General features: G+C 39.1%; 1 protein-coding gene across 1 annotated transcript in view; it reads right to left on the reverse strand.

Annotated features, from left to right (window-relative positions):
- MLIP (muscular LMNA interacting protein) overlaps positions 1-8238 on the reverse strand; it is a 256712-nt gene extending 248474 nt beyond the window's left edge. The window contains exons 1-3 of the mRNA XM_032409634.1: positions 8154-8238; positions 6677-6780; positions 995-1064 (exon numbers count right to left, since the gene is read on the reverse strand). Of these exons, the coding sequence (XP_032265525.1) occupies positions 995-1057 (63 nt within the window). The 5' untranslated portion in view covers positions 1058-1064; positions 6677-6780; positions 8154-8238. The remainder of the gene's footprint in view (positions 1-994; positions 1065-6676; positions 6781-8153) is intronic.
- Positions 8239-12886: the final 4648 nt, after the last annotated feature.

Consider the following 12886-nt stretch of genomic DNA (forward strand, 5'->3'; position numbering starts at 1 on the left):
CTGTGGCTAGACAACCATCTAGAACAGAGATCCACAGCTAATATTCAAAATGATGACCTGAATCCTTTAAGAAAAAGTTATATTTTATTCAATGTATTTCTTCAAGACTTTGAAATTCTAATATACTTCAGGAATTTTCAACCCTCTGGGGTTTTTTTTCATCTTTCAAGTTTTACTATCATTGAGTGCATAAATCTCTATTTCAAACATCCAGAACAATGCATTCTCATGATTTTAAGCAGTCATAGTCTTAAAAGTTGACGTAGTTTTACTTTTTGCTACTTGTACTGTTGTTAAAATTAGCCAGGCCCGGTTCTATCGTTAACTCTAGCCACAGTACATTCCCAAGCATAATTCGCCTCCTATACCCATCAGGTGAACCAGGAACAGCACATTCTACTACTCCAGTCCATAGGATATTTTATGTTCGAGCAAATATAGGTAAACTCTACGATGCATTGACATGTAATTTCTCAGCATCAAGGTAAACTTACTTTTACAACTTCCATAGCAAAATAATAAAACCTTTCTGATGAGTAAGCTTTATCCTTACACTAGAAGATCATTAACTTACTTGATAAAATATTAAAATAGTCTATAATACTTATATATTTTTCTGGACACATATTCCTAGTATCTCTGAGAGAAACTGGACTTTGCTAAGCTTCAGCTCAATAAATGAAATAATCTTCCAGTATTGAGGCAATTACAACGAGGGCTCAAAATAAATGGATTCTGGCTTTTAAAATGGAGGTAAAACACATCATTTAACTAAAATCAAATTTGCCCACATTCTAGTATTGAAATTTTATTAATAATTTTATTGTACCGTGTTCAGCAAAGTCCATGGAACTCATTAATGTTCAGGCTGCTGACCAGAAAAAAACATGGAAATGCAAGCTAGTTAGTACAACTTTGCCAATTTGTGATCGCTGCTTTGTTACTACGTCAGTTACACTATCAATCTGTGTACGCTAAATCTCACACATCTTACCGTCAGTTTCTCCTCTAATTTCGCATTTAATAAGCTTCCTTTTTCATGCTTTTCAAATTCCATGTTGAAACTGAATGAGAGAGAGAGACAGAGACAGAGGGAGAGGGAGAAACAGAAAAAGAGATTCAGATTCTGTCTAGAAAATGATTTGACGTGCTTACATGTTAGATACTGCAGGACATTCCAAGTTGTGAGTGCTCGGGACACTATCAGAAAGCCCTGGCGATAATTTCTGGTTAGCTAGTGTTTCCATTTATAGATGTTCAAACCCCATAAACAGAGCACTGAAGAGAAGTCAGGCAGCTGGCCTTAGATAATGATAAATGTCACTAGATAGAAAAGCAAACTCTTCAGCAGGAGAATATTCCAACAGGTTAGGTTCCCTGAACCATGAAAGATGCATGTGACAAAAAGCCACCATCAAAGAATTCATTCATAGCCATTGGACCAGATAAAATATACTCTAGAATACAGACCTAATAAAGCAGTTTACAAAGGACAAATGCAAAATGTCATACGGCCAATATGAATCAGCCAGCCTCGTTTTCCCAAATTCCAATTTGGGTCCTGGTAGTCCAGACAGTTATGCATTATTTTGTAGCTCAAAAGTTTAAAAATACACTTACAGGAAAAGAACAAAAGGATAACTAGTGAAAACTGTTAACACACAACCCATATATTCAGGAGGTATTGCCAATTTTCTTCCATGAAAAGTTGGCAAATGATGCTTAGAAACCCTGTAAAAATAAAAGTGGTGTTTCCCTTCCTAAAAAAAAAAACCGGTTTTGTTCTTCATGATCCTGGTTTTTCTACTGGGAACAAAGGACATAGGAGATGAAATTCATTTTTTCCAACTGAACAAATGTTTTTAGACCTCTTTGAAAACTGTTACATGTCTTAGAGAAAATTATTGTGTAACTCGATGGTAATTAACTCTCCCTATTTTTTTTTTTTTTTTGCAACCAACTAGCTATGTGGATGGAAATAAAAAGTAAAAATGGCTTTCAGCTTAAGCCAAGGCTGATCTCTATGATGGTCTAATCCCTCGGCCTGTTTGAAACATTTTAACACCTGTTTCTGACTTTAAGGCAAGTTTCCCATCAGTTTTTCCTTCACTTTTTAAGAAAACATTTTAGGAAATGTATTGTGGGGCTCCATCCTTCAGAGTGGTGATAGCTGGTTCTCTGTTGCCAGGCAGAGTTGCCCAAGAGCTCCAAAAGGGAAACACTTAGTGAGAAGTAAACCTAGCTAGCCCTGCTTTGGAATGATGAATTCAGAAACACTGTATCAGACTCAGGGGCAAAAGGGACTTCCCTCTGGCTCAACTCTGCTTTCCAGAAAAGGAATCGTACACCCTTGTTGCCCTAACAAGGTTGAAAACTGATGTCTTACAGGTGTCCTAGTATGCAGGGTTGGTATGTGTCAAAAGCAAGGCAATAGTTAAAATTTTATATAAGTGGAACTTCCAAAATCTCTCTAAGGGAAAAAAAAAAAAAGCATGCTATGGCTACAAAAGGAAACTCGGTTATTGCTAGTCTAAGGCCTGAAGATGAAATTTAGGATCCAGTTTGAAGCAGAGGAGTGATGGGATGCAGAGCTAGTTGGGGAAGAAGAGAAGAGTGATGATGAGAGAGGTGCGCCAGTGAGGTCCCTCCCACCAGGAATGAAAAGTTTAACTTCAGCAAACGTGTACTGAGAAGCTATAATAGGTGAAGATTATTCCAGGTGCAGGCGGAATTTTTTTGAATAAATAAAAATAATACAATTAAAAGACAGAATCTTTACGTTTCTTCCCTCAACAAACTCACCACGTAGGCATGACTAGATCTAAGGAGGATAACAATACTTTTACTAACACACTTTAACAGCACTCACCTTGTGCCAGGAACTCCTTTAAGGCTTTACATATATTATCTCAATTAATTCTCAAAACAACTCTAGACAGGAGATACTATTATGTTCACCATTGTTACGGGCCGAATTGTGTCCCCTGCCCCGCAAAATCGTGTTAAAGTCCTAATACCCAGCATTTCAGAATAAGACTATATTTGGAAATAGGATATGTCAAGAGGTAATTAAGGTAAAATGAGGTCATTAGGGTAGGCCCTAATCCAATATGACAGGTGTCCTTATTAGAAGAGATTAGGACAAAAGCAGAAAAATTAGAGAAGACCACATGAAGACACAGAGAGAAGGCAACCATCTACAAGCAAGGAGAGAGGACTTCCAGGGAAGCCGACGCTGCCAACTCCTTGACCTTGGACATCCGGCCTCCAGGACCAGGAGGAAAGATATTTCTATTAAGTCATCCAGTCTATGGTTTTTGTTACCACAGCCTTAGCACACTAATACACCCATTTTAGAGTTAAAAAGAATAATAAGACAGTTACACAACTAACTGGTGGCACTCAGGTTCCTTGGACCAAGCTCCTAACCACTGTGCACTTAGCACCTCTGAACAAGTTAAGTTCATCGCAGACAGAATAGGGGAGTGGGTAAACAGCACCAGCACTCTGTGGTGAATAGTAGCTACTCCATCTACTTACAGAGCTATGTTTAAAGATAGATATTTTAGATATGTTTTAGGGACAAGGGCTTTTTTTTTTAGGTAAAAGTATATCCATGCCAAAGCTAGTACTCGTCTATTACTGGTCAAACAGCAGAGACGGGGCCACCCTGGTCTTCTCTCTGCTTGTCTGTCCCACAAGTACTTTCCTTCCTCTGACAGGAATGCTCTCTCCCCAGTCATGTGGCTCCCTTCTCCCTTCATCCAGATCTTCCCCAAAGACCCCATCTAAAATAGCAAACCCTCTGCCCACTCATTTGCTGTGTTCTTCTTCATAGCTCTTATCACCTCTGGTGTCATATTATTTCACATGATATTTTGAGTGTATCCTTATCTATTCATTTGAGGTGTGTCTCTTCTGCTAGAGCATAAGCACCGGAGGGTACGTTATGCATCACTTTATCCAGGCACTTAGAACATAGTAAGGACCAAATAAATTCTTGTAAAGGTAAGAGGAGAGGAGGGAGAGGAAGGAAAAAAAAAAAAAAGAGAGGAAAGAGAGGGTAAGGGGGGCAGGAGGGAAATGTATCAAACGGATGTGACTTAAGACTTGTCATGCACTGTTACTCATATGACTTTTGGTAGGAAATTGGAATAAAATGCATTTATCCAACACAAATCATATTACAGATGAACACAATATTGATTGTTCACTTACCTTACTCAAAAAATTAACTATTCGCGTAAAGGAGAAAAAAACAGACTTAAGCAGGAAGAATGGGACTCATTTGCAGATTCTGCCACCTTCTAGTTGGGTCACTTTGAGCAAACTCATTCTCAGAGCTTCAGTTCCCTTTCCCTTAAAATAAGGGATGATACCAAACTCTTGATGTTATTACAAAAATTAAGTGTGGTAATGTGTGTTAACACAGTGTGTGGCATCAAGCAGGCTGGCGCTAAAAGTGTGTGCCATGATTTCTCTGGACTATGTGAAGTTTATCTAGAAAAAAAAGTGAGTTCAAAGGTAGTATCAAAGTCTGAACAAAAGTGGCACAAAAATTAACACAGAGAGTGGGAGAAAACATTTGTAAATCATTCCTCTGATAAGGGACTTATATCCAAACTGTATAAAGGATTCTTACAACTCAGCAATATAAAATACAAACAACCCGGTTTAAAAATGGCCACAGGATTTGAATAGACATTTCTCCCAAAGAAGACAAACAAATGGCCAACAAGCATATGAAAAGATGTTGTGATTAGGGAATGCAAATCAAAACTGCAACGAGATAACACTTCACACCCACTAGGATGACTAAAATCAAGTCACAATCACAAGCTTTGGCAACAAGTGGATAAACTGAAACCCTCCTACGTGGCTGGTGGGCCTATAAAGTGGGACAGCCACTTGAGAAGACAGTGTGGGGGGGGGCGCCTGGGTGGATCAGTAGGTGGAGCATTTGACTCTTCCCCCCACTCGCACTCTCTCACTCATTCTCTCTCATCTCTAAAATAAATACATCTTTAAAAAAAAAGAAAAAAGAAAACAGTGTGGCCGTTCCTCAACATTTTATATAAAGAGTTATATGACCCAGCAATTCCACTCCTAGCAATGTACACAAGAGAAGCAAAAACATGCATCCACACAAAAACTTGTACACAAATGTTTGTGATATAGCATTATTCATAACAGTCAGAAAGTGGAAACCACACCAATGTCTATCGACCTGTGAGTGGTGAAGCAATGTGAAATATCCCACAGCAGCACATTATTCGTCAATAAAAAGGAATGAAGCGCTTGATACAACAACCACATGGATGGACCTTGAAAATATGATATGTGAAAGAAGCTGGTCACAAAAAAAGCCACATATTATATGATGATTTATATGAACCATCCAGAATACTTGACAATTCCATAGAAACAGAAAGATAATGTGTGGTTGCCAGGAGGTGAGTGGGAGCAGAATGAGGAGTGACTGCTTACAGATATGGGGCTTCCTCCTGAGGTGATGAAAATATTCTGAAATTAGATAGTCATGATGATGGCATAACTCTGAATATACTCAAAACCACTAAATTTTACTTATACTTTAAAAGAGTGAATTTTATGGGATGTGAATTTTCATCTCAATAAACCTATTATTAAAAAAAAAACAACACAGAAATATCTGTAATTCCTTTCTAAGCTGGAAATTTATGATTTTTTTTTCCAGAAACATGAGTAACAGGTCACTCCAAACAGGAAATTAAAATCTGCGCCACTGTAGGCCAGCAAGAATTTCATTCAAAAATGCAACAAATGACCCTCAGCAAATGATATTTACTTCAAGACACTGGCATCTTCCATTCCTTCGCACCTTGTCATGTGCCTCTCACAGAGGGTGAAATCTCAGCCGCTCAGATTTTGTCGTTTTGCTCCTCTATTCAAAAACTGGGGGAAAGTGGAGTGTGCAGCTATTAAAATGGCTGGTTCCTCTACAGGGCCAGAGAGTTAATATAGTTTGTTTTGTTTTCAATGGCGATTTCCCCCCACCTGCCATTTAAAGAACTTACGTCTCCACAGCAAAAGCACAGATAAGAGGCTCTACTTCTGAAACCTCCCAAGGTGGACAGACACCCACAAGGCATGAAAAACAAATGCTGTTTTCTTTTGAAAAAATAACAGTCTGCAAAGCCTGGTGTAGATGACTGAGAATCTTCCTTATTGTGTGCTCCAAGGATAAATATCTTTTTATTAAGATGGGGTCCTCTTCTGAGACAATGAATGCCTTTTATACAATTTCTCATCCCATGGAGCACCTGCAGGACATGGGTGGGTCCTGTACGCTCTCCACAGTCCCATCAGAAGCCCATGGAAGCGCCACACCCATTTATTGGTGGACCAGGATACTACACTCAGCACATGCCTGCAGGAGCCTGTCCCCAAAACCACACTGGAAATGGGTTCCCTGTGGTCCCCAAGAGCCAAAAGCAAATCTAGCGTAGACCTAGCACTGAAAACTGATCTCAAACAGCTAACTGTTGACCTACAGGTGTTGCTCCTAGTTGAAATCTTACAATGCCTCTAGAAGGCTTTGTTTGATGGTCAAATGGGATGAGCAGGTAGGAGGGGCAGTGAAAAACAAATGCAGAGACTGGCCCCCAGAATTTTCTAGTTTTCCCAGCACCCCTACCTGAGTCTATTTATCAGGTTTGGCAACTGGTAAACTCTCAAGCAGCAGCTGCGGACCTTTCTTCCGGAAAATTCCTCTGACGCTTATCTTCTCATCTGTCTCATCTGGAAGACACAAACACAGGAAGACTTTTAATGTCCCACCATCACCACTTGTAAGCATCCCTTCCGGCTTCTGCAGGCCAGAGGTACAGGATGCTAAGAGTTATAGCACATGCCCACAGTTTGTGAAAAGATAATGTCTACAGAGGAATTTTTTAAAGTTGAATTTGTCACTATATAATAAACATCTTTGTAAGTTGAATCTGCCAAGTGGACACAAAAGCAAACCCTAAAATATCAGTATATGATAATTACGATAATAACAGCTTAACAAATTTGTACCTTTGTAATTACCACTCTTCAGTGAAACATAAACCTTTTCTCCTGGAATATGATGTTTTTTTTACTTCTTCTGATACTACTGGTGCCCTTATTTTGGTTCTGGGCCATATTTTAAAAATGACTGTAGAAAAGACATTTTAGTCAATGTCCAGAAAAAGACATTTTCTTTATAAAATCATTTCTTGATGATAGAGCATTCGTTTGGAACACTAGAAAATAGTTCAATCAAGTGAGAGCTGTGAGAACTTTGAAAAGTGTTAGCTTTTTGAATGTGTGCATCTGAAAAATGCAACTCTTTTATCAAAACTTATTGAAAAATAAAATGTGAGGTTAAAAAAACTAATACTAGCAACACTGATGATAATTTAGAAATAACAGCAATTCTGATATAAAACTAAATCCATACCTCAAGAATCTATGACATACAAGCTGATTAAAACCACTTGGGGATCTAATTCCAGCATGTTCCATTTTCTCCACTATTCTACACTCAGCATCTACAATTTCTGAGAGACTTAGGATACATTTTCTCTTGTTCATGGGGACATCCACAATGTGTGGATTGAACAAGTTTTTGCTCTTACATTTGGGAACACTCACTATATTTCCAGATCCTTTGAATAGTAGATATACTTCCCAGTAGTGTCTGTCTCTCTCTTGCTCTCTCGCTCTCTCTCTCTCTCTTTCTCACACACACACACATACTCACGGCATTGCTGTTTCAGGAGTGAAGACAACAGCCAACTTAAACTGATAAGATTTCAGGAAAAAGGACTCAGAAATGGAAGCCTTTACTTTTTGAATATTAGATTTACACTGTGTGTTTCGAACTTGAGAAACAAGCTCTGGATGGAAGTTTTCCTGTGTCTTTAGGGCTTTAATCAAAGCAACCAGATGCAACACTGTAGCTCACTCCTCCCCTAAACCCAGCAGCTTCGCTGTTTCGGTTGTGTTGACATGACAAATCACTTTGCCCCCAAAGTAACAGCTCCGTGCCCTTTGAGACAGCATGCCCAGGATACACTTTCAGATTTATCAGTTGAAGTTGAACCATGTTCCAAAGCAGCATGCACTTATACAGAAAGAATGCTTACCTTTCAACTGACTTGGAAGCAGCCTGCTGGACGATAATCCATCAGGGAGGTCACCAGCCACATTCCCAGAGCAGCTGACCCTGTCAGTCTCTGGAAAGTACTGTTTATTCTGTAACTAATGTTGGATACCAGGCACGAGATACAGAAACTAAAAAAAAAAAAAAAAAAAAAAAAAAAAAAGTTAGGCCTAAACCTCATCCCCACAGGGACCATTTCACAAAAACAGTAGTTGCTAAGTTTCCCCAAATGATTTCTTTATAAGAATGTCTTGGCAGTCGTGGGGATTTGTAGTCAAGTGTTGAAAAGTTTTGCAGTACATCCAACTATCTACTTTTTTAGTGTACTGATGAAAATTCTTTAAGCTTCCCTAAGGACATGAGTGGTAGGCGAGGAAAAGGTTACTGAAAATGGAGTTTCTTTTTCTATTTGTATTGATTGGATTTTTAAAATACAATGGAAAGTCCTCCCGAAATGAAATGCTAATTGCTCCGGGGAAGGAAGGTCAGAATTATGCAGGAGGTGTCCATACGAGGCTGAACCAACTCCACAGTGAGACAGGACGATCGGCCGGCTCTCCAGCCACCAACAAATATCCACAGACAGTACATTGGTGGTTCACAAACTGACCCTCATACAGGGAGGGCAAGGAGAGACTGAAGAAGGAGGCAGGCTACTCCGATCAGTAGGTGGAAGGCTTAATAAGGAAGGACACTTGCATACAGGCTTGTCTTGGCATCTGCAGGACAAGTAGATCTCCACACCTGCTCACCAGAATCTTAAAAGCTTGTATAGAAGCCTTATCAGGGTTCGGTCCTATGTACCATCCCGCTGGTCTCCCCAGCACATTGCTCTCTCAAGGTTGTGCCCTTGAAATGGCTCCTACTGTGGGAACAATAGGCAGAACATATATTCCAAGGACAGGGGAGGAGACGAGGAGCCTTTGATTGCCCAGGTTCAGCCCAAGGGTCAAGCAGAGGTCACGTCCTCTTGATGACCTCCTCCAATAGAGACCTCCACTGCACTTTCCTCATTTCCTACAAATTCTTTTCCCTAATTACTCTCAACAGGGTGAGTCCATGTTACCCCAGTGACCACTAATTAATGTCCAGCCTGTAGGCAGGGTTATCCAACTTTGGCCCCTGGTTTACTTAAAGGCTTTTTTTTTTAAAACCATGGCCCAAGAAACTCAGAGTTTGAGAAACAAATGATCACCCATTCATTTGATTATCTGTAGAAACCATATCATCCCAGATTGGCCTTGTCATCCTATCCAACGTATCACCCCACCCTGAATCCTAGAATGTATAATGTATTTTTTTAAAAGATTGTATTTATTTATTTGACAGAGAGAGACACAGCGAGAGAGGGAACACAAGCAGGGGGAGTGGGAGAGGGAGAAGCAGGCTTCCCGCCGAGCAGGGAGCCCGATGTGGGGCTCCATCCCAGGACCCCAGGATCATGACCTGAGCCAAAGGTAGACACTTAACGACTGAGCCACCCAGGCTCCCCAATATATAATGTATTTTTAAGAAAAAGGAAATATCACAATCAGATATTCATCATTTGAAATTATTCACAACACTATTCTCTTTCACTATTTTCACTAATTAAATTATTTATGTCGACAATCTCTAAGCGAATACCCGTGTAAAACACAACGTTATTTTAAGGTATTATTTCATTCTTTTTCATTCAGTTCAGTAATTTGACAATTATTGGCTGAACACCACATCCATACCACTGTGCTGGTGCTGACAGCTTTCAGCTGAGAGCTTAGTTAGGCATGAACAGAATCACATACAGCAGTGCACCAAAGCAGGCTGAATGTGTCAAGTGCTAAATTGAGAGTATAAATGATGTGCTTTGAAAGTGAAAGAAAGAGAGGACATTCTAGCTAGAGACATTGGAGATGATTTTATGCAGATGTTGGATTTCAGCTAGACCTTCTTAATCCTTGCTACTAAAAGTAGTCTTTGGACAGCAACATTGGCCTCATGTGGGAGCTTGTTAGAAATTCAAAATCTTGGATGCCAACCTAGAACTTTTAAGTCAGAATCTACAGTTTAACAAGACCTACGGTGATTCCTATAGGCATGAAAGTTGAGAATCACTGATTTAGCTACTTTTAGAATTTAGAATTGACAGAGTTATAGGAAGAACATGACAGGTGTAAACTAAAATAATGGAGGCCAGGGCGCCTGGGTGGCTCAGTAGGTTAAGCATCTGCCTTCAGCTCAGGTCATGATCTCAGTGTCCTGGGATCGAGTCCCACATCGGGCTCCCTGCTAAGCGGGGAGTCTTCTTCTCCCTCATCCCATTCATGCTTGCTCTCTCTCTCAAATAAATAAAATCTTAAAAAAAATAAATAAATAATGGAGCCCAGAATATGGGCAATGTGTTTGAGGAATGGCAGGTGGACGTGAAGCATTTATGGAGTACATATGAATGATTTACATCTGTTACCTCGCAGTAATAATAGAAAACACCATGACCACTTACTATGAGTGAGTGACTCTGCTAAGCGACTGATACGACGCTATCTCGTCTCATGCCCTCAACAGCCCCATGAGGGCGCTGCGTCATTGCACAGAATGGGAAGCTGAGACAGAGGCTAAGCACCTTTTCAAGTCCACATACAGAAAAGAGCAGAGCCAGGCTTACTCCCAAGCTAGAGCTCCCAGCCATTACTGCTGTAAGCCTTGGATTCTCCACTTTCTCCTGATAAACACTCCCTTAGACAGCAACCAGAGGGCCCAAATCCCCTGTGCAGAGTATCCAAGGCAGCCCAACCTCTATCCCTCCTTTCCTCCTGCCTTCTTAAACTCTTACACCTGACAAACAGGAGAGAACACTGACAAGATTGTTTTGGTGCCTAAGGTAATTATTTTTTTCATAAAAATTTAACTTTTACAAAATCTTATTACTAAAGTCTATACACTGTAGAAAATTTGGAAGATACAAAAAAATACAAAAAGGTAATTTTTAATTCTCTGTAAAGCCACAACTCAAATATACCACAGTTAACATTAAGGTATATTTCTTTCCAAGTTATTTCATATATTTCTAACTTTTAGTGTGATTAGGATTATAACCTGTATTTTTTATTGAATAACGCATTATGAACAATGTATCCAGTCATCAGTGCTTTTATCCATGAGCGTTTCTAAGAGTGTGCTGGTGGCAAACATAATTTTTGTCTAACCTGGCCAAGAGTCAGGGAGAGAGGCCAGACAATGCCTTAGGTGAGGCGTTCTGGCTGATGTAACCCGCCGTAATGGATGGTTCTCTCCTTTATCATCTTAGAATTGAAATTTGTCATATTAGGTTTTATTAAAATAACAAATTAGTGTATGTTGGAGTCAAATGAAATTATCAAACTTCCCAAAAATCAGTAAGTGAAGACGGGAAGAAGCACTGTAATTCTATGGCCATGAACGACCTATGCTTCTCACTTTTACAATGTATCAACAAGAGTGCCTGATAAAATACCTACTGTTTTTCAAAAATAATAGAAAGTGTTGTGTTCATTATAATACTTTAGTAGTAATGCATACTCATTTTGTATATTTTTAAATACCCAAAATGTAGAGGCATCATATTTACTTATACTTGACTGCAGGTAACAGAAACAGACTTGAGAAAAAAATTTTTAAATGGTAATAATAATAATAATAAATTATAAGGACACAAGAATGTCTCATGGCACTCAGCCAGTCCTCCTGAGGGTTAGAACTAAAACCTAGAAAATCATAAGGAGCCAGTTTTTCCTCTAGGATCCCATGATCTCTTGTCTTTTTCTTTGTCTATCTGCTTTCTTCTTAGTTTTCTGAAAATTGGTTTTCTTTGTGCAAGTGGGAGAAGATGCCTGAAACTTCAGTCTAAAAATCACATGTCCCTCAATCCAAGGTATGCATACAAACTGAACCCTCAATTTTAAATTCCCAGGAGAGAGAATCCAATTTGCCCAACTTGAGGCAGGTGTCCATCCTGATCTAATCTGCCATCGCAGTGGAATGTGGAAAGGGAAGCAGAGCAGGGTCACAAATTCTCAATACAAAAGAGTAGAGGAGACATAATTGCAGCGGTCTACTAAAAATTGGAAAAATAAAACAAATGAAAAATAAGGCCAATGTTAATATTTTGGTGGATTTTCTTCCAAGTCTTATTCCTATTCTTAGATTTAATAATATTCCCTCTCAAGCTTTTTCTATATATGGCATATTTTAATTGTGACAATGATATATAAATTATAGACCTTAATGTAAGAATTGTTTATCTTACTATAAAATTTTGAAAAACATTTTATGTCAGCAAATAAAGTTCCAATTAGTGAATATGTCACATTTCACCAACCATCCCCATGTTGTTGGAAACTTAGGTTGTTTCAAACAAATCTGAGTAAAGCATCTTGGTGGGCAGAAAGCTATCTCTCTATTTCGAATTATTTTATTCAAATTGGCTTCCAGATGATGCACTTTCCCAGACTAAGAAAAAAACAAAAACATTACAAGTTCTTAACAGGTAGTGCTAAATTTCTGTCCTAAAAAGTGACAGAAGTGTGTCCTTCACATATCCTCACCAGCATAAACTATATTTTTAAAATTTGCCAGAGTGGGCACTTAAGAGAGACATAACATTTACTGTTATTCTTTTCTTTTTCAAGATATTTATTTATTCATTCATTATTTATTTATGAGAGAGCGGGTGTGTGGGGGGAGGGGGGCAGAGAGGGA

The sequence above is a fragment of the Phoca vitulina genome, unplaced genomic scaffold, assembly GCF_004348235.1.
Source record: "Phoca vitulina isolate PV1807 unplaced genomic scaffold, GSC_HSeal_1.0 scaffold11, whole genome shotgun sequence".
Classification (NCBI taxonomy): Eukaryota; Metazoa; Chordata; class Mammalia; order Carnivora; family Phocidae; genus Phoca; species Phoca vitulina.